General features: G+C 34.0%; 2 protein-coding genes across 7 annotated transcripts in view; one reads left to right on the top strand and one right to left on the bottom strand.

The window, feature by feature from the left end:
• The window catches only part of CCDC173 (coiled-coil domain containing 173), a 28,919-nt gene extending 14,579 nt beyond the window's left edge, over positions 1–14,340 (top strand). The window contains exons 5-9 of the mRNA XM_006182850.3: positions 2,977–3,133; positions 6,721–6,860; positions 9,152–9,344; positions 10,054–10,218; positions 13,881–14,340. Of these exons, the coding sequence (XP_006182912.1) occupies positions 2,977–3,133; positions 6,721–6,860; positions 9,152–9,344; positions 10,054–10,218; positions 13,881–14,225 (1,000 nt within the window). The 3' untranslated portion in view covers positions 14,226–14,340. The remainder of the gene's footprint in view (positions 1–2,976; positions 3,134–6,720; positions 6,861–9,151; positions 9,345–10,053; positions 10,219–13,880) is intronic.
• Positions 14,341–19,129: 4,789 nt separating this feature from the next.
• PPIG (peptidylprolyl isomerase G) overlaps positions 19,130–25,198 on the bottom strand; it is a 37,496-nt gene continuing 31,427 nt past the window's right edge. For all 6 annotated transcript variants that reach the window (XM_006182851.3, XM_032479651.1, XM_032479650.1 and 3 more), the window contains 2 exons: positions 24,285–24,421; positions 19,130–24,098 (listed from right to left, as the gene is read on the bottom strand). In XM_006182851.3, coding sequence (XP_006182913.1) covers positions 22,991–24,098; positions 24,285–24,421 — 1,245 coding nt within the window. In that variant the 3' untranslated portion in view covers positions 19,130–22,990. The remainder of the gene's footprint in view (positions 24,099–24,284; positions 24,422–25,198) is intronic.

Below are 25,198 nucleotides of genomic sequence, written 5' to 3'. Positions count from 1 at the left end.
CAGCAAGCTACCTGGCCATTCCCCTACCTATAGCCTTTGCATGTAGGCTGTGTGTGGGCCACAGGATCCCCTTTCATGTGGTCTTTAGCAATAGGGTAGAAGTTCAAGCAGGTTTAGGGTTTGTTTTAGTTGTTTCTTTGGCTTATCTTCAGTGTAGTGTAGGAGATACTCATCAGGCTCTGAGGTCAGCATAAATTCCTTTACTTGCTCTTCACAGTGGGCTCTGTCTTTTTGGTTGGTGGCCAAGTATTACTTATCTTTATTGCATTCTTAACTGCCCTGTTTTTCTCTGAAATCTCTTGAAAACTTAGGTATGTGGGTAAGACCTTGCTTCAGTTTCTAGTAGTGGTATAGAAATTTCCCCATTCCATTGGCTGCATTGTGGGAAATTAAGAAGGAAAAGATGTTTGACAGGTGAGCTTGGGTTGCCAATTTGGTTCCAAAAGTCCTACATCTTAAATTTATTAAGATACATTCAATTCTGTGATTGGAGACAACAAAGGAAAATGTAAGTCTATTATTCTAAAATTTTTTAACGTATGTGAACTTACAAAATTATCGCTATGTTGTGTTCTGCTGAATGTTGATGCACGTGTCAGATATATATAATTCAGAATGCATGTTACTTTATTTGGGGGGTAATTAGGTTTATTTATTTCTTTATTGTTATTATTATTTTTTAATGGCGGTACTAGGGATTAAACCCAGGACCTCATTCATGCTAAGAACAAACTGTACCACTGAGCTATACCCTGCCCCTCAGAATGTATGTTACTTTAAAATACTGTTAGGAATGGTGATGAGCTCATAACAAGCCTCTTTAAGCCAACAGTAGAATTGGAATATTAGCACTAGTATTAATCTGAGTGGAAACAGAGTACTAAATGGTAGAAAAGAGAAGGAGAGGTTTTTTTCCTCCTCTTTATTGAATACTGAGAGTTTATTCAGGAGCAGAATTTCAAAATAGGCTATTTATTTATTCATTCAATTATCCATTCATTGTTTAAAACACTTATTGAACAATCTCTGTTTTGCCAGCCACTGTTCTAGTCACTGAGAATACAAACATGAATGTGATATTGGGCTCTGAGCAGTATAAGAGTCTGCCTGTGACTCGCAGTGGACACAATGAGGATGGGACAAATAAGGGACTCTAGTGACACCAAAATCTCCCAAAAGAGGAATTTTGACTAAGAAACTTAAATATAATTATTGAAAAGACACTTAAGAGTATCTGTAGACTGCCTAATTCTGTTTCTTTCTATTAATAGATAAGCCTTTCTCTAGGAAAGGGCCCATAGACCTTGCTTAAGAATAACTCAGTTACTGTTAATCTCATCAGCTTCCAAAAAGAAGGGAAAATCGTCATAGGATAGTTTGCATCACTTTCCCCTGGATAAGGGAAGAGGGCTTAAGTGATCTCATTTACTTCTACTGATTTAAAAGCCATCCTAAATCTGATAACTTCCCAATTTGTAACTCAAGTCCAGACTCTCCCTTGAGTCCCAGCTTCGCTATCCAACCACCTCTAAGACATCTCCATTTCCATAGCTCCTCGATACCTCAGATTTAAAACATCTGACACAGAATTATTGATTCTCCACCCCCACAGTGCACTTTCTAGTGGCATCCTTACCACTCAGTTGTTCAAACCAGAAACCAAGGAATCCACCTTTATTTTCCTTTATTTCCCACATTAAATTGATCAGCATTTCATGTTGATTTTTACTGCTGTCATCCTAGTCCAGGCCACCCTCATGTCCCATGAATTATTGCATCAACCTCTTAACTGCTCTCCTATTCTGTCTTCCCAATCCCTTCTCCTTTCATTATCCAGAGAGATTTTATTAAAATGGAAATTGATCATATTATTCTCCTGCCTAAAACATTTCAGTGGCTTTCCATTCAGTTAAAATACAGTGGAAACTTGACTATCTCTTGCAAGGCTCATCTGGCCTCATCTACTGCTCAGCCTCCTTTCCTGCTCCTCTTTCACCTTAGTTATTATACTTCTATCACCCTGGCCTTCTGGGCCTCAAGCACCTGTCAAAGCATTGCTTACCTCAGGGCCTTCTCAAGTGCTTTTCCTTCTCTCTGGAATTTTACCCTCCCATTCTTCATCTGTGGGCTTCACCAAGTCAAAGAGGTCTTCCTTATCTTAAGGAACAACTCTGTTCAAAGTCATGTAAAATAAATAACTCAATTGCTATTCTTTTTCTTGTTCTCTTATTTTGTTTATAACACTTACCTGGATTTGTAATTACATTATTTGATGAGGGCACTCAGAATCTGCAATAAACTACTTACGGTGGGAGCTCCTGGTTGTGATGGTGGCGAGGCTTGGGTGGGGAGGGATGCAGGTGATTTGTAGAGGTAGATCCAGATCAGAGCTCTGCAGTGAGGAGGCTGCTCAGGGATCTCTGAAGAACTCACACATAAGCCCTGTGAGAGAACCAGCATTTGACAGATTACCACTCAGAGGGCCATAGTCAGTCAGTGTCGGCTAGAGAAAGAATAAGAAAGTGGCCGCTTTGGGTAAGGATACTGTTGTTGCGCTCCTTCCATCAAACCCCATCTCCTGAGGGGTGAGACCCATAGTTTAGGTACCATTGTCCAATGCCAATATTGAAAAGCACTACAGATTAGCGACTTTTCTATAAAATAATGTCACCATTCCAGCATGGAGTCAGTTAACTGGTTCTTTCTAAAGGAAAAGAACATTTGAATCTAGTGTAGAACTTAATTTTGGTGAGGAATGAAACACATTTTGAAGAAAGGAAAATATTGGCAATCCTGGGCTAATCCAGATTGGATTTAGTATTAATCACTGCTCTTTATCTATCTGTTCTTGTCCCAAAATAAATCCACAATTTCTCCTTTACATCTTCAAATCATCCCACCTAAGAATCTAATTCATTTCTTTAAAATATATTGTTTTTCTGCTTTGCTCTCAGTTATAATTGCTTTTTTCCTTAGAATAAAGGAACATGAAGAGGAAGAAGAAAGGAAGAGAAAACATGAAGAAAAGGATGCTGAGGAAATAAAGCGACAGAATTCATTATATGAGATAGAAATGAAAAAAAAACTAGAAAAGAAAAAAGAAGAGATAAATGAAAGCAGGAGACTGTTTTTTGTAAGTTGAAAATACTTCAAAAATGTATCTCTTCAAAAAATGTACAAAGTTCCATGCCTAATTTTTAATATATTTTTTAACAAATTATACTGGAGTAGAAAACAAGTTTACTATTAAGTTGGGTTTCTAAGTATACTTTGGGGGAGCTAGATTTGCTATAGTTTCAGATGGATGTGCTCTCATGCATGAGCAAGAAAGAGAGAGGAGTCTTTTTTTTAAATGAATTTATTTTCTTATCCATAAAATGCGAGTTGTTAGGAGGAATGAATGGAATGATGTGTGTCCAAGTGTCTGCTGTACTATTAACATGTGCTCAATAAATGGTAATAATTATTTTATGGCTATTGCAGTTTATTTAATTTTGTAATCCTTTACATTCTTTTCTTTAAAATTATTATTTATTTTTAAGTAATATTGGCCCAGATTGAGAACATCAAACAACACCAAAAGGCTTAAAAAAAGAAGAGTAGCAGTTCTTTGCTTCACCCTTTCTGCTTCTTGGAAAATGATATTCTAAATAATCTATGTATTTAAAAAATATATATTAAGCTTTAAAGATACGTATCTTGATTTATCCATTTTAACCATCTGCCCTGGTAGTTGAAGACTTAGCTCTTTTCCAATACTATCCCCTTCTCCCAAAATAATCATGTCATTATTTCAGTTAAATAATTATTGTGATGATATGAATATTGTCCTCTGAAGAGTCACGTAATATACTATGAGTATATTTCTTTGCTTGCATAAATGTTTTTCTGTGATTAAAGTTATTGTCATTGTTTTCATTTGCTTTAATGCTGTGTACCTCAATTTTTTCCATATGTCCCATCAAATGGATATTGACTTTAGTTTTCAAATGCTCAACTAAGTAATATTAAACTATATATGTTACTGTTTTTCTTGGAGCTCCCCATCCAGAGTCGACCGTCCTGCTCTTCCTTCTCTTCCTTCTGGACTGCTTGCTCTCTAGGCCTGCGGCTCAGCTGTCATTCTGGGGCTTCCCTGTGCCGCTTTCCCGAGTTGCAGCTCCTATTTCCTGAATCTCATGCCTTCCTCTTTCTTGCTTTACTCCTTCATCTTGCTAAAATACATCTCTGAGTAGCTTCCAAAGAAAGGGTATACAGGAGGTAGAATTTTTGCATTCCTATTGAAGAGGTTATCATCTATAAAGTAATGCTTGCTTTATAGTTTGGATGTAGAATTCTGGGTTCAGAATTCAGAGTTTTGTATTCATGGTTTCACAGTCATCTAGCTTTCAGTATTGCTATTGAGAAGTATTATGCCATTTATGGGCTTTATCCTATGTGTGTGATCTGGTGTGTTTTGCTTTTTCTTCTCTTCTCTCTATTTCTCTGAAAGGTCTCAGGGTCTTCTCTTTATTTCTGCAGCTCTAAGATTTTTACAGGGACACACCTTGGTGTAGGTCTTTTTCATTTTGCTGAGCACTCTCCTGATACTTCAGTCCATGAATGCATCAACCTTTCTTATTTTATTTCTTGTATAATTTTGTCCCTTTCCATTTTGTTTCTTCTGCTGTAGAACCCTTCTTATATATATTGCCATTTCTGAACTGAAGCTCTAATTAAAAAAAAAAACTTTTCTCATTTTGTTAGTTAGAAGAAGACTCAAAAATGTATACGAGAAAACCCAACATAATAATACCTTAAAAATAAAAAGTTTGTTTGGAGTGCAGAGGTAGTCATTCCAAGGCAGAATTAATGGACTGAGACAGCTTCTCTCCTTTTGTTTTGCTGTTCTCGGAAGATAGGTGGCATCTGTCCTCAAGGTTGCCTCCTGGCCTTGAATGGCTGTTGGCGCTCCCGCCCTTCTGTCCACATTACAGGTAGCAAGAAGAAAAAAGAAAGAAGGAGAAAAAAGAGTGTCCTAACTATCTGTTCTCTTTTTAAGGAAATTTTTCAGAAGTCCCACTTAACAATTTCCACTAAATCTCATTGGTTGTAATTTAGTGACACCTAGCTGAAAAAATAACTTGGAAATATGGTTTTTGGCTGAGCATATTGCCACTCTGAACAAAATCTGGGTCTTGATACTAATGCAGTAGAGAAGAAAGACTCTTGGGCAGGCAATTGTTCCTGCCATTTCTGGCTGTTACTTGACTTTGTTATCTTCAACTTTGTCTTCTAAACCTTCTATTGAATTTAAAATTTTAGCTATCAAAGTTTTAATTTCTAAGAGTTCTACTTGTGATATTATTTTCCTTTTCCATAAAATCTTATTCTTGATTCATGGATGCAATATTTTTATCTAAGTCACTTTGGAATAGGAGAGACTTGTTTTAAATACTAACTCTGCTACTTACTAGCTATGCGACTTTGAGCTGAGGCTTTCCATTTTTAAAATGAGAATTACTTTGTGCTAATTCGCTCTGTACTTTTCCTATTATAAAAAAATCTGTATGAAAATTACCATAAATTTAGGGGAAAAAACAGTAAAGTAAAAAATTTAAGAAATAATTCGATCAGTTTTAAGAATTTGGTATTTTCATTATCTTCTCATGTCAACTAATATATGTCCTAACCAGATTATAAGCTTTTAAAAGTAATAGCCCACAAATACTAGGCAAATAGTAGACTCTGAGTTATAAATATATTGGCAGATTAAATATCACATCTAATGACTTTCACCTTTCATTGATTTCTATGTATAGTAATAGAAAACACTAATATATCTGTAAACCCAAACTGTTATGTTCAAAGGCACTTATTTTTATGGTGGCTAACTCAGTTCGGGGTGTGGAATGTATGCTGATATGAACAGATTTTTATTTTATTTTTTAAAAAGACCTATTTAAAATAATTTTAGAGTATAAATCTATATATGTTTTTGTATATGTGCAAAAACAATTACCCTGGACAAGAAGGTAGTTTCATAGTGATTGAGTCCGGTGGGTAGAATTAGAAACAGGCAGATAGACAGTGGATGTGGTAGGAAGGACAGTTTACACTGTGTATTTTAAAAATATTTTAAATTTAAGTACCATGTGACTATAGTAACTATTCAAACATTAAATGAAATTATATATATTTAATACATTTTTTTCTGGTTGTAGAATTATTTTAAATTACATATTTGTAAAGAAATGAGATACTTGAGAAGAAATGCAGAGAGGTGTTAAGAAGATATAAAAGTCACCTATAATCTTATACCCTAGGGATATTTAACATTTGGCATATTTCTTCCAGTTATGTATTCATAATGAACTTGAACCTAAATATATTTGCAAAACTGAAATATGCCATGGTAGTGTTTTATATTCTGCTTTTTTCCTCCGGCTTACTGATTGTTATTTGTATCTTCCCATGTCATTGAGAGCATAATTTATTTAACCATTTCTCCATTACTGAATGTTCAGAAGTTCCAGTTTTTTACTATTACAAATAACTTTGAGATGAACTACATGCAACATAAAACTTAATGCACAGCTCTGATTATCTCTTTAGGATTAATTTCTGAGAGAAATAAATAGATGTCAGAAGCTGTGGCCATATGACAGGTTCTTGTTAGATATTTATATGTTGGAAGACATTTTTCTTTGTGATAGGATAATATACACTTTTCCCCCCAAGGAACATATGAATGATAAAAATATCATCAAAGCTGTAGAACAACAGCAGCAAGAGGAGGAAGATGAAAAGATTAGAAAATTTATCAAAGCAAAAAAGCGTCTTATGCAAATGGGGAAAGAAAAAGAAGCTGAAACACACAGGTAAGCTTTTAACATAACTTTTGTAATTAATAAAGTACTATCTGAAATTATTTTGTTATAAATCAAAAGTTTTGATATGAGAGTAACCTTTAGGAATAAAGGTCTGATTATTTTACATATGACTAGGGCATTTAGTAACATGATTTCAGCTTGGAATATGTGAATTGGGCCTCCCTTGGAATATTGACGACATCTATGCAGTAGATAGTCGGAAATACTGTAAATCTGTGCTTTAAGAGAGGGGTATGAGCTGGAGATGGCTTTGTGAGCCATTGATACATAGTAGGAGTTGGAACTGTGGGTACAGGTGAGCTCACTGCAGGTGAGTAGGTCATGGTCCCTAAGGAAATCCACATTTAAAGGTCAAATTGGAGAGCGAAGATAATGTGAAGAGCAAAGAATTCAGTTTCCAGAGAATGGAGGAGAACCAGAGAAACCCAAGGGTGGAAGGTTTCAGTAAGAAGAAAGCAGTTATCAGTGTTAGATCAGTAGAGGATTAAGTGAGATTTTAAAAGTTCAGCACCCATCAGATTTAGAGGTCATTGCTTACCTCAGTGAGCAGTTTGAGATGAGGTGAGAGAAGAGAATTACAGTACATCTCATTTCTGTCTAGACCATGCTTTTGACTTGCGCAAAACCCTCTGATGGCTTTACATCACACTTAGAGCCTTGATTGTGGCCCATAAGGCTCAACACCCATCCTAATTCCCAGCTGACGCCAGCCTCCTTTCTCAAACCTCATCTCTTACTGTTGTCTCTCTCTTTCCCTCTTCGTTATCCCACTGGTCTTTTCCTCTCCCCCTCTGGGGAATGCTCACCTCCTTTAGCTCTTTCAAATCATTGCTCAAATATCGCTCTCTCATTCAGGCCTTCCCTGACTACCTTATTTAAAATCACAACCCCATTCCCATATTGCTTATCAATTTAACTGCTTTCTTTTTCCTTATTGCAAAATACAGCACTGTTTTATTTATTTTGTTTGCTGTTTCTCTACCTCAACTATTGTGAAAGCTCCATAAGGGCAGAGATTTTTAGTGTTTTTGTTTTTAATGTTTTGTTCACCTGGAATGATGCCTGGCACATAGTAGATAATCAATAAGTGTTTAAAATACTTTTTTAATTGAATAAAAGATTCTTTAAATTCTATAGTGCTTTGCAACTTTCAAACTTTCATACACATAATTTTATATAATACCATAACCCCTTTTTTAACCCCCTACGCCAATTTGCCCCTCCCCCCATCCCTCTCCCCACAGGTAACCACTAGTTCTCTATACCTGTGAATCTTCTTTTTTGCTTTATTCACTAGTTTGTTGTATTTTTTAGATTCCACACTTAAGTGATATCATGCAGTATGTCTTTCTCTAATTTTTTTCACTTAGCATAATACCCTTGTTATCCATCCATGTTGCTGTAAATGGCAAAATTTCATTCTTTTTTATGGCTGAGTGGTATTCCATTGTACATATATACCACATGTTCTTTACCCATTCATCTGTTGGACTCTTGGGTTGCTTCCATACCTTGGCAACTGTAAATAATACTGCTGTCAGCATTGGGGTGCATGTATCTTTTCCAATTAGTATTTTTGTTTTTTTCAGATATATACCCATGTGTGGAATTACTGGATCATCTGTTAGTTCTATTTTAGTTTTTTGAGAAACTTCCATACTGTTTTCCACAGTGGCTGCATCAATTTGTATTCCCATCAACAGCGTATAAGGGTTTCCTTTTTTCTACATCCTTGCCAACATTTGTTATTTGTGGTTTTTTTGATGATGGCCATTCTGACAGGTGTGAAGTGATATCTCATTGTGGTTTTAATTTGCATTTCCCTGATGATTAGTAATGTTGAGCATCTTTTCATGTGCCTTTTGGTCATCTTAGTCATTTTGATAACTTTCACTTTTTTTTTGAGGTTATATTTAAAGAAAGGCCTTTGGTTTATTTTATAACCTATGCCTCCAATATTAGAGTCAGTAGGGTAGTTGCCATAAAGTATTTAAAAACATTTTTCATTGTGGAGAATTTTACACTTTATTTGCTATGACCACACATACACAAGATCATATTATATGCATTATTCTCTTTGGATTTTTAGAATATACTTTATTCTAAAATAAAGTGTAAATAAAGTATTAAAAACTTCCACTTAAAACTATATATGTAAGGAGCAATGGGTCTCCTTTTTAGTCTTGTAAAAGACTATAAAATATTTGTAAATAAAGTATGTTGGTTCCATAACAAATCCATTCGTGAAGACTTGACAAGTGATGCTTATTTTGTTTTAGGCTAATGGAGGAACGGAGAGAAAGAATAAATAACTTCCTGAGTGAACTAATGAAAGAGAAAATTGACAATGAGGATTTGATTATTGCTAGAGATATTGCAGAAGCTGAGGCTGAATGGGAAAAAAGAGAAAGAGAAAAATATGAAAAAAACAAAGCAGAATTAAGAGCGATTGCAGAACATAGAGCTGTTGTGGTAAGCAATCCAATAATGACAAATAAAAATAAAACGAATTTGAGTTCTTTACACTGTAGTTTCCACTCCTGCCTCTGTGACAAAAAACCTAGCAGATATTTGAAAAACAATGTATGAATTATCTACCCGTATTCTTGAAATCAGACCATGTTTACTTTCTAACAAAAGATGACATGACAATCAGTTACAAATAAGATCTTTATAGATGCAAAGTAATAATCTATTCTGTTTCAGAACCATCTGAAATGCAAACAAAAGTTAGTCATTTAAATATACTTTTCATTTGAATGTTCTTAAGACAAACCAAGTAAAAATTACCACATTGCATTTCTGTATTTCTTAATCCTTCAGAATTTATCTCCTACATGACTGACTGTCATAACATTTAAATTGTTTATAAACATTGTAGCAATTAATTTTTTACCTACAAATTTCCCTTTACTTTGAGATGAGCTTGCTTTTCTGTTCTTGTACTTTTTTTTTAACCAATAGCATTCTACTTAAGTTTTCATTGTGTTTCTTGGTACTCAGCAAATAGAACAAAACCAAAGTAAACTGGCCATGTGGGAGTCAGCCCATGTGCAATTTTCTGCCCTTGCGCTGCTTCTGGCTGTCTTTGTGCTTAGAGCTTTCTGACTTCATGCCTTATTGGAGGGTGCTGGTTTGCTAAAAATGGTTTTAAGTTTTTCCTTTGCTTTTTATTATCTAGATGAAAAATAAAGAGGAAGAAGAAAGACAAAGAAAATCAGAGGCTAAAGAACAGCTGCTAGCTAACATGAAAATAGACCAGATTTTCTGGGAGCATGAAAAGGAGAAAAAACGGAAAGCAGATAAGGAACGCCAAGAAGTTCAAGACGCCCATATTCAGCAAATGGTAATTATTCCTTAATGTTTATATTTTAGCAATAAATATGTAATATAGAGTTCATACTAGTTTTCTGTTTCCCAAAGCAGTTCCCTTTATATCAAGTAAGATCAGATGGTCATTATGGTTATGACACACAAAAAAGTACTAAACATGTGAAGAGTTAGTTTTTGTTTTTAGGTACTGAAGTTTGCATACTAGGTTTATGTCTTTTGCACAAATATTTATCCTTCTTTAGTTTCTATTGTGCTTTAGTAAATGTTAAAGAAAATATAAGTTCACATGGCATGCCATGATGCTTTTTTTCTTTTACTTTTTCCCCACTTTATAACTGCTACCCAGAGACTATATTGTTTGGGATCCCACAGGTTTCATATCTGAAGTGAGTAGGGGGTCCCAGAGATCTTAGAACATGTATAGAGGACCTGGCATCCATCATTTGTGTCTAAAGACCAAATATAGCCATGCCATTTTCCATTCCTACCAGCTGTATATGAGAGGACAAGTTGCTCCACATTCTCACCAACACATGTTCTTGTCATCCTTTAATTTTAACTGCTCTAGTGTAGTGTTACCTCGTGATATGATTTTGCCTTTTCCTAGTGACTAAAGATACTGAACATCTTTTCATGTTCTTTTTAGCCATTTGTGTGCCTTCTTTTGTGAAGTGTTTATTTAAATCTTTTGCCAATTATCTTGTTGGGTTGTTTTCTTATTGTTGAGTTTTAACTTTGTTTTTAATGTGGTAAAATATACATAACATAAAATTTACCATTTTAATCACTTTTAATTGTACAGTGCAAGGGCATTAAGTACATTTACATTGACTTGCAACTGTCAGCCCCGTCCATATCCTTAACTTTTTCATCATCCTACACTGAAACTCTGTACCCACTGAACAGTTAACTCTCCATTTCCCCTTCCTCCCATCTCCTGGTAACCACTGTTCTATTTTCTGTCTCTGTGATTTTGCTTATCCCAGGTACCTCATATTAGTGGAACCATAGAATATTTGTCTTTTTTATCTATCTTATTTCACTTAGCATAATGTCTTCAAGGTTCATTCATGCTGGTGCATGTGTCAGAGTTATATTCCTTATTAATAGTGAATAATATTCCATTGTACATATTTTGTTTATCCATACATCCATCAATGGATGTTTGGGTTGTTTCCATTTTTTTGGCTATTGTGAATAATGCTTCTGTGCACAATGGGATACAAATATGTTTGAGTCCCTGCTTTTAATTCTTTTGTTTAAATACCCATAAGTGGAATTGCTGGATCATATGGTAATTCTGTTTATTATTTTTTTTGAGAACCACCATACTGTGTACTACAGCAGTTGCACTAGCAGTGTTCAAGTGTTCCAGTTTCTCCAAAATCTCAACACTTTTTTTCTGTTTGTTGTTGCTCATTGTCATAAATTTGAAGTGGTATCTCATTGTGGTTTTCACTTGCAGTTCCCTCATGATTACTGATGTTGAGCATCTTTTTATATGCTTATTAGCCACTTCTGTTCAACCTGAAGACTTCCTTCAGCACGTTTTATAGCACAGGTGGCTATAAACAGCTTTAATGATTGTTACCTAGATCTCTTAATTCATGAGATGCAAAAATGTTAATATTCTCTCCTTCCTTCTCATTGATTTGCTGAAGTTTTCAAAGAACTTTCATAATCAGCACTTGGTTTCCCCAAAGTACAATTTTAAAAGAAAAGATAGGTTAAATACTTGATTCTTTCACTTTATTTTCAGTTTTCAAGATTAGCTCTCTAGCATCCTCCAGAGGTGCCTATTGACTCTACTCCCATGTGTTACAATTTTTAGGATTTAAAGAGTTTCTCTACAAATCTATATTTATGCATAATACATACCAGTTTGAGGTACCAATCATGTGATTCATTATGGTTATCCTTTCCTTCCATTGTGACTTCCTTTTTGTACTTCAAATGTTTCTCCCCGTTTCCTCAATCTTTCTACAAAATTACTACCCAACCAATATATCCCAGTTGCTCCTTTTAAGATCCCAAATTATAGCACTTTACCTTTGATGAGATAGTTTTTAGCCTTTTCTGATTTTTTTCCCCTGTGTTATTGAATGTCATTTCCTATTTTTTCAAATTCCTTGTATTCTATCACCAAGTCAACAAATAGCATGAAAGCTTTAGTTTTGAAGTATAGCACTCGAAATGAAAATTTGATATTTCATATTCATATGGTGGTTCTATTTCCTCACAAATTTCAATTTATGGTAGATACCAGGTTTAGCCTACTATTTTATGCTGAAGTGTTGGTTACTGATTTTGAAAAATGCATTCATGAATATTAAACATATTCATAAGTAGACAAAATCACTCTTAATTTTCAAGAAACAGCATTTCTTAAAATTCTTCTGAGAAGATGCAATGAAAAGTTGTCAACCACAACTTCATAGAAATCTTTAAAAAGCCATTAAAGTCTACTCATATAATATAAACAGTTAAGAGAACAATGTTTTTATAAATATAAAGTTAAAAGGAAACATGAAATATTAGTAAACTGGCTTTTGGTAGATTGCATAGAGTACTCACTCTACCCTGCTCCTGATCAACCTACATTGATAAATATCACTCGTTCCAACTTCAAATTCTTAGGAAACAGAATGTAATTTGTTTCACTTAATTTAGATATTCATTGCTGATTTAATCTCACGTGGCTGGGTCACATGGTGTATCTGGCTGATTTAGGGCAATGGGTTTGGGTGCATTTCTCAGAATAGTGGATGGATAGGGACAGTGATTAGTATGTCTTCTACACCTGCCAATGTACGTTTCTTATAAACGATAAAAACAGGACTCTAAATCTGATTATTTAATTTTTATCTATATTTCATGCTGTATTGTTTGTTTGAAGATGTATCATCCTATAAGGCTATTAGGGTAAGTTTCATTTAGCCACTACTTTGAACATGATACTGTTGTGAGAAGCATGGGATAATTTCTGAAATACATTATTTTTAAGTCAGAACATATCAAATACAATGAGTTTAGAAAGTTAGGACAAGATTTGAACATTCTCAGCCCAATGGAGTTACCACGTGTATCATAACTGCTACTTAGCTATATCAACAGAGGGCACTGGAAGCCAGGTGGAAAATGATAGAAGCCTCACTGAGAAAACACGAGTTGGGTCCTGAAGGGTGAGCAGAAGCTTGACAAGCAAAGAAGGCAGAGAGAGAAAGGCATTTTAAACAGCATGAATGGCATATGGAAAATGCCATATGGCACAGCAGGTCCTGTTCAGAAAGTGGTGATCTGTTCACTGTGTTTACAGCAATCACCTTTATCATGTTATTCTCTCCCTAGCTGGAGCCTTTTGTTTCTTGAGTTACGTGGAATTTCATGTGTCACTTAGGCCATAGTAAGGGACATGGTACTTATGGAATGGTGAGTGTTGGGACAGAGGGAGCCATGAAACTTACAAAGAGCAAAAAGCAACTTCTTTGTGAGGTTTGAGTTTGGGGAAGAATTCTCTTCTCACTCTGTGACTCATTTTCTCCATTAATAAAAGCATCAACTGCCAAAAAAAGAAAAAAAAAGTTATATCGGTGACTTCAAATGCTACTTATATTTAGAAAACTCATCTTTTTTTTATAACAATATGAAATTATATTTTCTTTCTTTCTCAAATAGGCCAAAAATAAGTTTAATGCAAAGCAAGCAAAACAAGCAGAATTAGAGTATTACAGACGTACTGAAGCTCTTGTGGCTGAAAAGGAGAAGGAATTTCAGGAATATGCCAGAGAAGTAACTGAACTTGAGTCTGAATCAACAAACAAATATATTTATCCTCTTGTAAAAGCTGTACAGGAAGGATCTGGAGGTGGTCATGGACCAATTTTTGTGGACAGAGGTGGGTTAAGACCCAGCTATCAGGCAAATGATATCACTGGAGTCCAGCTCCCTTTTTATAACTCTCAGGGATCAAAATATAATAATTTTCAAAAGTCTAAGGGAAGACTAGGTTTTACATGGTAGAAAAGCTTATTTTTAAGATTAAGAAGACTAAGTTGTGGCTAATATTATGAGCTACAAATGTAAGTGAACTATATGCATATATTTGTTAATAAAGCTACTTTTCATCCAAGTACAATTATGTCTGATCTAATTGATTCTTTACCACTCAAGATTAATTCAGATTCCATTTTTTGTATGATAAAATACATACACAACAATACGACACAACATACATTTTGTGTAACTTTAGCCATTTAGAAATATTCAGTGGCATTATGTATATTCATAATACTGTATCATACCATACCATTTATCTAGTTCCAGAACTTTTTCATTGCTCCAATGAAAACCCTGTATCTGTCCCTCCTAAGCAGTTACTCCACATTCTCCCTTCTCCAAAGTTCTAATCTGCTTTGTCTCTTGATTTGCCCATTTTGGATATTTTATATAAATGGAATCATATGGTGAACTTTTGTGTCTGGTCTATTTCATTAGCATCTTTTCAAGGTTCACCATTATCAGTACTTCATTCCTTCTTATAGCTGAACAATATTCCATTGGAAGTATTTTCCTCTTCAGCAGAAATTTATATACTTATTTGCTTTATCCTTCAATACTTAAATTTTAGTTTCAATTGACACTACCAGTATTGTTACTAACAATATGATCACTGAATGCAGTTTGACTTCTTTGTGGTTTATTTTGTAGAGAGTATCTCACCGACGTGCAAATTACCATGTTTTAAATTCACTTCAAATAATTTTTGTTACGCAACTAACTTGATACACAGGTTCAGTGACTTATTAATTGCATTCCCCTGTTCTTTTAATTTAAAAAAATTTTTTATTATGAGGAGGGTTGGGAAGGTAAAATTTTTTACTATGGTAGAAAATATAGAATACAAGTTTTACTACCTTTAACCATTTCTCAGTATACAGTTTAGTAGTGTTAAGTATATTCATATTGTTTGCCACCAATCTCTAGAACTTTGTCATCTTGCAAAACTGAAATTCTATGCCCTCTAAATAAATCTCCATCTCCCCCTCCCCTTAAGTCCTGAGACCTACCATTCTACTTTGTTTCTGTGAATCTGACCACTCTAGGTACGTCATTAAGTAGAATCATACAGTATTTGTCTTTATATGACTGGCTTATTTCACTTAGTCTAACATTCTCAAGGTTCATCTAACGTTGCATGTGTCAGAATTCCCTTCTTTTTAAGGCTGAATAATATGATATCATATGCATATACCATATATATATATATATTTATCCACTCCATCAGGTGACACTTGGGTTACTTCCACTTTTTGGTTACTGTGAATATGCTGTTATCAACATGGATCACCAAAGATCTCTGAGATACTGCTTTCTTTTGGATATATACTCAAAGTGGAATTGCTGGATCATATAACAATTCTAAAATTTTTTTGAAGAACTGTTAGTTTTCCATACGAGCTGCTCCATTTTACATTCCCACTAACAGTGCATAAGGGTGCACATCCTCACCAACATTTATTGGCAGCTATCCTAATGGATATGAGGTGATATTGTGGTTTTGACTTGTATTTCCCTAGTTAGTGATGTTGAGCATTTTTCATATGCCTATTGGTCATCGGTATATCAACTGTGGAGAAATCTCTACTCAAGTCCTTTTGAGTAATTTTTTTCAAGTTGTTTTGTTGTTGTTGTTGAGTTGTTGTTCTTTACATATTATAGATATTAACCCCTTACTGAGTAAATCATTTGCAAGTATTTTCTCCTCCACTTGCCCCCAAAGTAGGTTGCTGTTTCATTACGTTGTCCTTTGCCTGTTTTTTTAAATAAGCAAATAGGTATATACATTTGCATTTTAATCTTACACAAAAGAGCCTTGCTTTTTTCATTTAATGTATCCTAGAGATCACCACATAGCAGTAAAGATCCTCATTCTTTTTCCAACTAGCATAGAATTCCCTTGTGTGTACGTACCAGTTTATTCAACTAGTGGTGTTTCTAGTCCTTTGCTATTATAAATTTCTGCAACTAACATTATGCATTATAAATCTAATCCTTTGCTATTATGAATTTCTACAACTAATGGCTTTATGCATTTCACATTTTCATCAGTGTGTCTTTGAGATAAAACTTACAGCTCCAGAGGGTGTGGAGAAAAGGGAACCCTCCTACACTGCTGGTGGGAATGTTATTTGGTGCAGCCACTATGGTAAACAGTATGGAAATTCCTTAAAAAACTAAAAATAGGCTTACCATATGATATAGCAATCCCACTCCTGGGCATATATCTGGAGAATACTCTAATTTGAAAAGATACAGGCACCCAATGCTCATAGTAGCACTATTTACAATAGCCAAGACGTTGAAGCAACCTAAATGTCCATCGACAGATGACTGGATGAAGAAGCTGTAGTACATATAGAATACCACTCAGCCATAAAAAAGAATGAAATAATGCCACTTGCAGCAACATGGATGAACATATAGATTATCATACTAAGCAAGTCAGACAAAGACAAATATCTATCACTTATATGTGTAATCTAAAAAATGATACAAATGAATTTATTTACAAAACCAAAACAAGACTCACAGAAAATAAACTTACGGTTACCAAAGGGGCAAAAGGGGGTTGAGGGTTATAAAATAAGAGTTTGGGATTAGCAGATAGAAACTCATACATATAAATAAACAAGATTCTCCTATATAGCACAGGAATTATATTCAATATAATAATCTATAATGAAAAAGAATGATTATACACACACACACACACACACACACATATATACATATATGAATCACTATGCTGTACACCAGAAACACAACATTGTAAATCAACTATACTTCAATTAAAAAAAAAAAAAAAAAACTAAAGCTGGTAACAATGAAAAAACCAAAAAAACTCCTTACAGCTCCTTTAGCAGTAAGGTGCACATACACACATACTACATTCTGCATGTAATTCCCGGACTTCCACAACACCATCTCACAGGCTACACAAGGCAGTGACTCTTATACTTAAGACTGTGATTAAGTATTTAATCTGGGATGAGGATGGCTGCCTATACTTTTAAAAAAATGGCATAGATGAGTAAAGGCAAGCCATCATTCTGAACCACTGTTTTGAGGTTTATGGATCCCATGTTCAACCAACCAACCCTACTTTAAAGGAATAATGTACCTAATTATTAAAAAGAATGCTACAAACACTGATTTCCAAATTGTGTGCCAAGCGTTCTGAGGGACCATAGTGAACTCGCAAAGGAACAGCTGGTAGGGTATTTTTTAAATTTCAAGGGAAATATAATGTTATTTGACATCTATAGGACACCACAGCGATTATTAGTTTAAGATAGTTGCTTCAACTTATTAAGTGTGCCATTCCTTCTGATGACATCCTATTTTCATAAACCCAGTTTTCAGCAGCTGCTCAGATAAGATGCAAATACTGCACAAAAATCAATGTACAACAAGAAGAGGGTGAAGTCCAGTATGATTCTGAAGTTTGAGTTATACAATGTTGCACTAAGTTGCACACATCCCATTAGCAACTAATTGTGGTTAAAAGTGAAATAAAAATTTAAAACATTTTTTACTTGGACACTAAGTTGACTAATACACATAACCGTTAGGTATTTCTTTTGGCTTAGGGTTGGTTGCCACATTAAAATTACTGAGATGCAAAGGCACAATGATAAAGTCTGGGAATCTCTCCCACTTATGCTTTCCTTTAAATTCAGTTTTAGGAGGTTTATTATTTAGGGGTGATTACCAGTTTTGGATAAAGCTATCTTATTATCAGGAGATAAATTTCTATAAAATGAGTAATTACATAAGTGTTTTGTAATCAGCTTAGCTGAGTAAAGGCCAAAGACATTACTAGTTTTTCTCCTTTACACAATTTGATTGCTTTACTTTCAATTGGACTGGGCTTTCTACTAGTTAAGCACATTAAAAACAAAAAGGCTATGCAAAGTTTACAAATAATTACAAAACAATTCAGTGAAAAGTATGAGTGGCAAAGCACAGTCAGAGCAGTGGATACAGATGCTAACTTGATAAAAGAAACCCATAGCTAAAATTTGTTGCAAAGATGTAAAAAGGAACTAAGATATTTGTGGTATTGAGAAGATGGAGGGGAGTGTAAAAATTCTGAATCAGCACTTTAAAATATTCAGTTAGGAAATGTTTAGGAAAAGAAACCTAGAAAGCAATGAAAATAGAAAAAGCAAATTGATACTAAAGTATTTTAATACACAATTTACACAGTCCATGTGAAGCACGTTTTTTATATTATCCTGGCTTAATAGAACATTTAAGAACACTCTAGAATTTGAGTTTATTCCTGCTAACACATACAAACCACTGAATGGTCAAAACGTTTCTACTTAATATGTATTTTCAGTGACTCTCAAGTTAATGAGGTACATTTTCCCTAAATATGTCTAATTTAAATAAAAACAAAAATGAACCAAAAACTAGATAATCTATTTTACAAAAGTCAGTTAACATTTATATGGCTTAACAATGGTGTTATATTAAAAGTGGCAGGCACAGAATGTAATAGTGTTCCCAATGCAGAAAATTAGGAGGAATTAAAAAACAAATAGTAGATAGTAATGCAAATTCCAAGTATAACCTTAAAAGATTGCTGAGGCAAAAGACACACTGCAGTCTGAAGCATTATGATTAAACAATTGCACTAGAACTTAATTCCTAAGCCTGGAAATGGTCACTGCTGGCTCAATTCTTAAATAAGTTCAGCACTGTTAAATGCTTTGCTCAGATTTTTCCTAATACAAATTCTGTATCCCCATGGGTAAAGTAAAAGTATTATTTTGGTTGATTTATCTTCATTACTTACTTTTAATAAAAATAAAGGCCAAATAAACTGATATAATAATTTAAGAAATACAAAAAGAAACTGTTTATTATAGTATAGTTTATTTAATACAATGTTTAACTATAAAAGTTGATACAGTTTCAGAGTTTAAATTCTGTAAAATGCAGTTTGCAGAAAACAGTTTAACAGTTACTAATGATAGAAGCAGCATTTTGAAACTAATTATACAATTGCAACAACAGCTTTATTCCTAAATTTCATTAAAAAAATATACATCACAGTGACTTTTGAGCTAGGAAAAGAAGTGCATTAACTTCATTTGTTTTTCCTTTCCACAAAGAGAGCAGCCACAACTTTTAATATCCCCACATACAAATACCCAATTCATTTATCCTTCAAAATACTATAAACACACAAAAGGGGAACAAAATATACAGCATGTGCTTTTGGTAAACATAGGAATCTTCTTAAAAAACAAAAAGGGGTGTGTGCAGAAACACGAATCAATCCCACCACTGCCCCTGTACATAAAAACAAACAAAACCCCTCAACAACACCCCTCTCCAACCTTGTTGATTGAATTTTTAAAAACTTATTTGACTTTTCTTTTCCTTTAATATTTACTTCTTGTGTCACACCAAAGGCCAGAGTCTGCATCTGGGCACTATGTAACACTACGGGCAGGTGTTAGCCAATGCTCTACTGCTCAAGTTTACTTTTTAAACAAGTATTTGTAACAAAACACATCTTTTCACAATTATCAGGCTATAAACCTTCAATTCTTGGAGAGTTTATTCAACTGTAAATGTATGAATACTAAACTGAATAATTATAGTAAATACAACCAAAGAGGGCAGAAAAATAACCTATTTTATGTTTCTTTGCAACAACTGTCTAGTGTATATTTAAAGTACCTTTTGGTGAACGTAAAGGGAACAAATTTCTGCAGAAATCTACTTTAAAGTTTCAAAGTGTGATGAAAGAAACTGCCACCCAGAGTGAAGCAAATTAACTACAAAAAACAAACTAACTTGTTCCATACACTAACCTGAAAACAAATTAGAACTGTCAGTTAATACCACCAAAATACCAAAAGCCCAATGTGTTCTTGTCCCTAATATTAAGGAATTTTTACTATTCAGTTTCGTATCTTCTGGATACAAGAATCAAAGTCTATTAGGGAAAGCCAGTATCAATCAATATTACACTTGTGCAAAGACAGATTAATAAGACAAATTCTAGGAAACTTCTGTAATTAAGAAACTTAGAAATTATAATGCTCTGTGAACTAACTACAGAGTAATTTAAAAATGTTTTAAAGCAACCTGGCAGCTTCTCTACAGCTCATTAACAACCTCTCAGCAGTATCAATTTCTGTGGCAGATGATTTACTCAGAAAAAGAATTCATATGAATAATTTAAAGTCTCAGACATTGCTAATCAAGCAGTAAAAAACAAACCAATTTAAATATTTTTAAGAGGATATTAAGTCAAAGATACTTTGAGGTAAACTGTAAGCTTACACTAAGTATTAAATCAATTTGACAGGAAAGAATTAAATAGTTGACTTTTAGGAAAACAGTTGTTCAAAGTAGAAACTAAAGGTGGCTCAACTATTAAAAAAAAATGTAATGAAAGAAAAAGAATGATTGGTATGCTAATTCAGATGCAAAGGCAGATGAGTTATAGTTAATGCTGTTTGATCATTTCCTAAATGTTATTTATATTCTGAAAGTAAAATCTAGCTGATTGTCATCTCACTCCAACTCCTTCACTGTATCTGCTCTACTGTAAAAAAACAGCTAACAAAGATTTTTTTAAAGGCGTATAAATAATGCTTAGCATGGAATTGCTCTTTTGATAACCAAAACAGAAATCTACTTATAGAAATTACTAAATTTCCCCCCTCCTACAGTTACTTGTCTATAATTCTTAGTAGGTAAAGCTCTGGAATCAGACAACATAGACGTATTTTTACTTAGCATGGGTTTTTTTTTTTTTTCAAATATAACTTACTAGAAATCCTTTCTTAAACAGCACCATTCTTGAAGCTCAAATAGTTTATAACAAAGATTTTTAAAATGCAGTTTATGGAATTTAAGACATATAATAACTAATTTAAAATATGTAACAGCTTATACAGCTTGGGGACTCAAGACTCAATTATCTCTAAGGTGGGTCTGTGATCAGTCTCTAAGAAATCAATTACCCTGGATTATCACAAACATGTCATTTTTCGCATCAAGAAAAAATTTTAGTAAGACTCCATTGTGGATATTTGTTTCAAGATATTCCAATCTATAATTACCCTATTCGTTATGTAAATGGATACCACAATGCCAAATGTATCATTACTGTATTAATCAATAATGGGAAGTATTAAGTTAATAAGCATTGCTTTGTTCAGTACAAATAGCATTTAGTAGCTACTGGTTTACCAAGGAACTACTGTTGTTAATAGAGTTAAGACTCTATTGCTAAATATTAAAGTACGAAACACTCTAGAGGCAACTACTAATTAGAATTCTGAAATTTCTTTTCAAATGAGGCAGATTTTGTGTTTGCTGGATGTTCAATATTTTATTTAGGAGAGAAATTACAGAATAAAAGGCCACACATCACTAAAATAGCAATATACAACACAAAATTCTAAATGGACTTTGGATATCTTTAGTGTTTACTTCTATAAGCTATCAAATTTGGCAACTTTCTACTCTACTCTTTGTGGTGATGTTATACATGCCAAGATAAAATAATAACAGCAATGGTATACAGCCACCTGAATAGAAAGAAACTAGGGTCATAAGCATGCTACAGTTTATTGTGATACATATATAGAAAATATGCATTTTCTTCCCATTTGAAACTCACAGCTATGAGAGAGAAGTCAGTTCAAGTTAAAAACAAAACACAACACGAAGGAACCATGCAGCGTTAACACTCAACTCTATATAGGTCAGTGGCCAAAAAAGAGCAATCTCAGAAGTTAATGTGTCAAAACTAACTATTTTTAGAATCTGTCTAACTTAAAGACCTGCACAAGTGGTATGTTTTAGTAAGAAAAGTATTTTTTTCATTTTAGAGAAGGGCAATAATAATAAAACATTCCTCAAAATTTAAAGTTTCATCTTTTCAGACGAAAAGCAACATAGAATTGAGAATTACAATCTGATCTTCAAGGTAAATTCTTGTCAGATGCTGTATAACAGCAAGTCAAGCCCAATCTGTACATCAACTGAAAAAAATACTCAACTATATTTATAGACAGTTAAGTAAGTAAAACAAAACTAGACAGGAAAAGTGTTAATATGAAACAAGCTATGGTAGAACTGTAAGGAATAACATATGAAGTGCAATATAAATAACTAAATATGTATATTTTAAAGCAAAAATTACTATAAAATCAAAAGTGATGACTTAAGATCGTAAGTTATTAGGATCCCATTTCTGTGTAATTAAAAGCTGCTGCTGCAAGCCTCTATAAATGCAATCGAAAAATGTATACAGGGTTTCTTCTACCTAGTGGGTTCTAAAGTTACTTTTTAATCATGAGAAACACAAACTTTTATAACAATGTATTCCAACAATCAGTTATGCTTGTTTCCAACTGGCTGATCACACAAATCAGGGTGTAGGATAGCATGTTTGCTACTGGCTGATTGTTGCAACACAAAAATGCATACATGAAATAGTTAAACACAGCACACAGTATTACACCAAAGTGTTTTTCTCATTTCAAGTTTATTAAAACTTTAGCAGTACAAATTATCCAGGTTGCAGATTATCAAAAGATCAACTCAATAAAGTCCACATTGGAAAAAAAAAAAGGACAAACATAACCCAAAAATTCTAAAGAGGAAAACAACATAAAGGAAAATCATCAGCAAGTCTCTAAAACTTAAAATTTGAGACAGAATGGAAATAAGAAGTTTATACAACTCACTCATCCACTTTTGTCTTCATCTGTTCCAGGGCTTGACTCATGATCAAATTTTTTATTTTTATCATGTGCGTGGTCATTTTCTTGACACTTTGATTTTTGGTTTTCTTTTTCCACTGAGGATCTGGTCTTCTCATCCTCTTTGTTTTTCAAAGTGGAGAACTGGAATTCATTGTCCTGACTACTTTGTTTCATTTTTGAGAATGGACTTTGATCTCTATCAGCCTTTTTTTCCCTGTTATGTGAGCTGCTATGATCACGATTTTTAGAGGACATTCTCTTCTCACTCTCAGAATTTTCCTTTCTGTGTGAACTTTTACTTTCTTGGTTTCTGTATTTTTCTTTGTTTCTGCTTTGACTCTCTTCTCTCTCTGAGCTCCGTGAATCTCTCCTCCTTCTCCTCCTGTCTTTACTTCTCGACCTTCCTGGTGTCGCTCTTCTCTCTCGGCTACGTGAACGTCCTCTTCTTCTGTACTCCTGCTCTCTGTATCTATGATACTCCTTGCTTCTGCTGCGATCTCGGTCATGGCTTCTAGACCGCACTCTTCTGCTCCTGTCCCTACTTCTGCTTCGTTCCCTTGTTCTACTGTTGTAACTGTGTTTGCCTTTAGTTATATCACGTTCCCTACTCCTAGACTGTGCACGTCTATCCTTGTCCTTACTTTTATTATGGTCATGCTCATTACTTTTTGATTCTAACTGTTTAGACTTCTCTTTACTTCTACTTCTTTCCTGATCTTTTCCTTTAGAATCAGACTTTTCTTTTTCTTTAACATTCTCATGATCCCTTTCTTTACTCCTTGACCTCATCCTCTTTTCTTCATGTCTATTATGCTTTGTATCTCTTTCTTTACTCTTGGATTTCTCTTTGCTCTTACTTCTACTTTTCGATTTGGCCCTTTTCTTTACCTTGTTTTTATTATATTTATCATCTTTTTCTGAATTTCTTCTGATGTCTCTCTCTTTGCTATTAGATTTATGGTCTTTAACTTTCTTTTCCTTTTCACTTTTTCTGTTTGGACTCTCAGATACATGCCTATGATCAGTTATTTTTTTCTCTTTTACTCTAACTGGGCTTCTTTGATTTTCTTTTATTTCATTTAACTCACTCCTAAAAAATAAAGAAAAAAAAGTTTTGGGAAAACTTTATTAGGAAAAGAATGGTATCCATTATTAGCTAAAATGATATTCTACTAAGGGTATTCAGAAACAATTGAAATGGCTTTAAACAATAACTTTATGCACAATAGTTAAAAAAAATACTTGTTACTACATTTGAAATAGAGTTAAATCTTACTTATCCCCTTTGATCCATCTTTCACCACTTGATACCCTCATTCTTTGAGCTCTCTGCATCTCTTGCCTCCAATGTGGAGGAGTCTCACTACGTCTGAAACGATCCCTTGATCTGGATCTAGAAGGGGTTCGATAACGCTTAAAAAAATAAAGAGGGGAAAAATTAACATATAAAAATATAAAAAGCATTACAACAATCATGAAAGTGTACATATTTCCAGGTTCTAAAAAAATTCTGACATTTCCATGCCCTCTACAAATAACTAGAACTTCCCAATTTTCAGGCAGGAAATCAATGAAGCATGACATGGTTTTAACATCTTTGCTTTCATTGCTAATGATATATGTGCTTATATATTCTTGTTTTAAATATTTTGGGGGTTTAGTTTCTAAAAGAGTAAATATTGATAGCTACAATCCCCATCTACAAAAGTTCTTTTGAATACACAATCATTTTTAAGAAGGGAAAGAAGTTGTAAGACAAAAATATTTGAGAACTGCCATGAGAATAGTTAGGAAGGCATTTATAGTTCAGAGAATATACAATCATGAATTGAACTAAGATGTTAAGAGTGGAACCAAAGAGAAGCAGATGGATTTCAGAGTATTTGGGAGGTTGAACTGACAGGATTAAGTTGTATAATGTAGGAAAGAAAGGGTAGAAAGAAAATGATTCTTGGGCTTCAGGTTTAAGTAACTGCACAGCTGGTGGTATCTGTCACTGAGACCAGGAAACTCAAAGAGCGTCAGATCTGAAAAGGATGTGCTTATGCTCAACACTGTATATGCTGAGTCTGAAGTGCCCATTAGGCAACTAAATGGCCATCAAATAAACCTCTGGTGCCAGAAGAGCATATGAAAAACTGACAGTTATCACCCTACAGGGAAGCTATGAGAGTGATGAGATTGCCCAAG

This window comes from Camelus ferus, chromosome 5 (assembly GCF_009834535.1).
Source record: "Camelus ferus isolate YT-003-E chromosome 5, BCGSAC_Cfer_1.0, whole genome shotgun sequence".
Taxonomy (NCBI): Eukaryota; Metazoa; Chordata; class Mammalia; order Artiodactyla; family Camelidae; genus Camelus; species Camelus ferus.
This window is presented reverse-complemented; position numbering and strand designations above follow the sequence as displayed.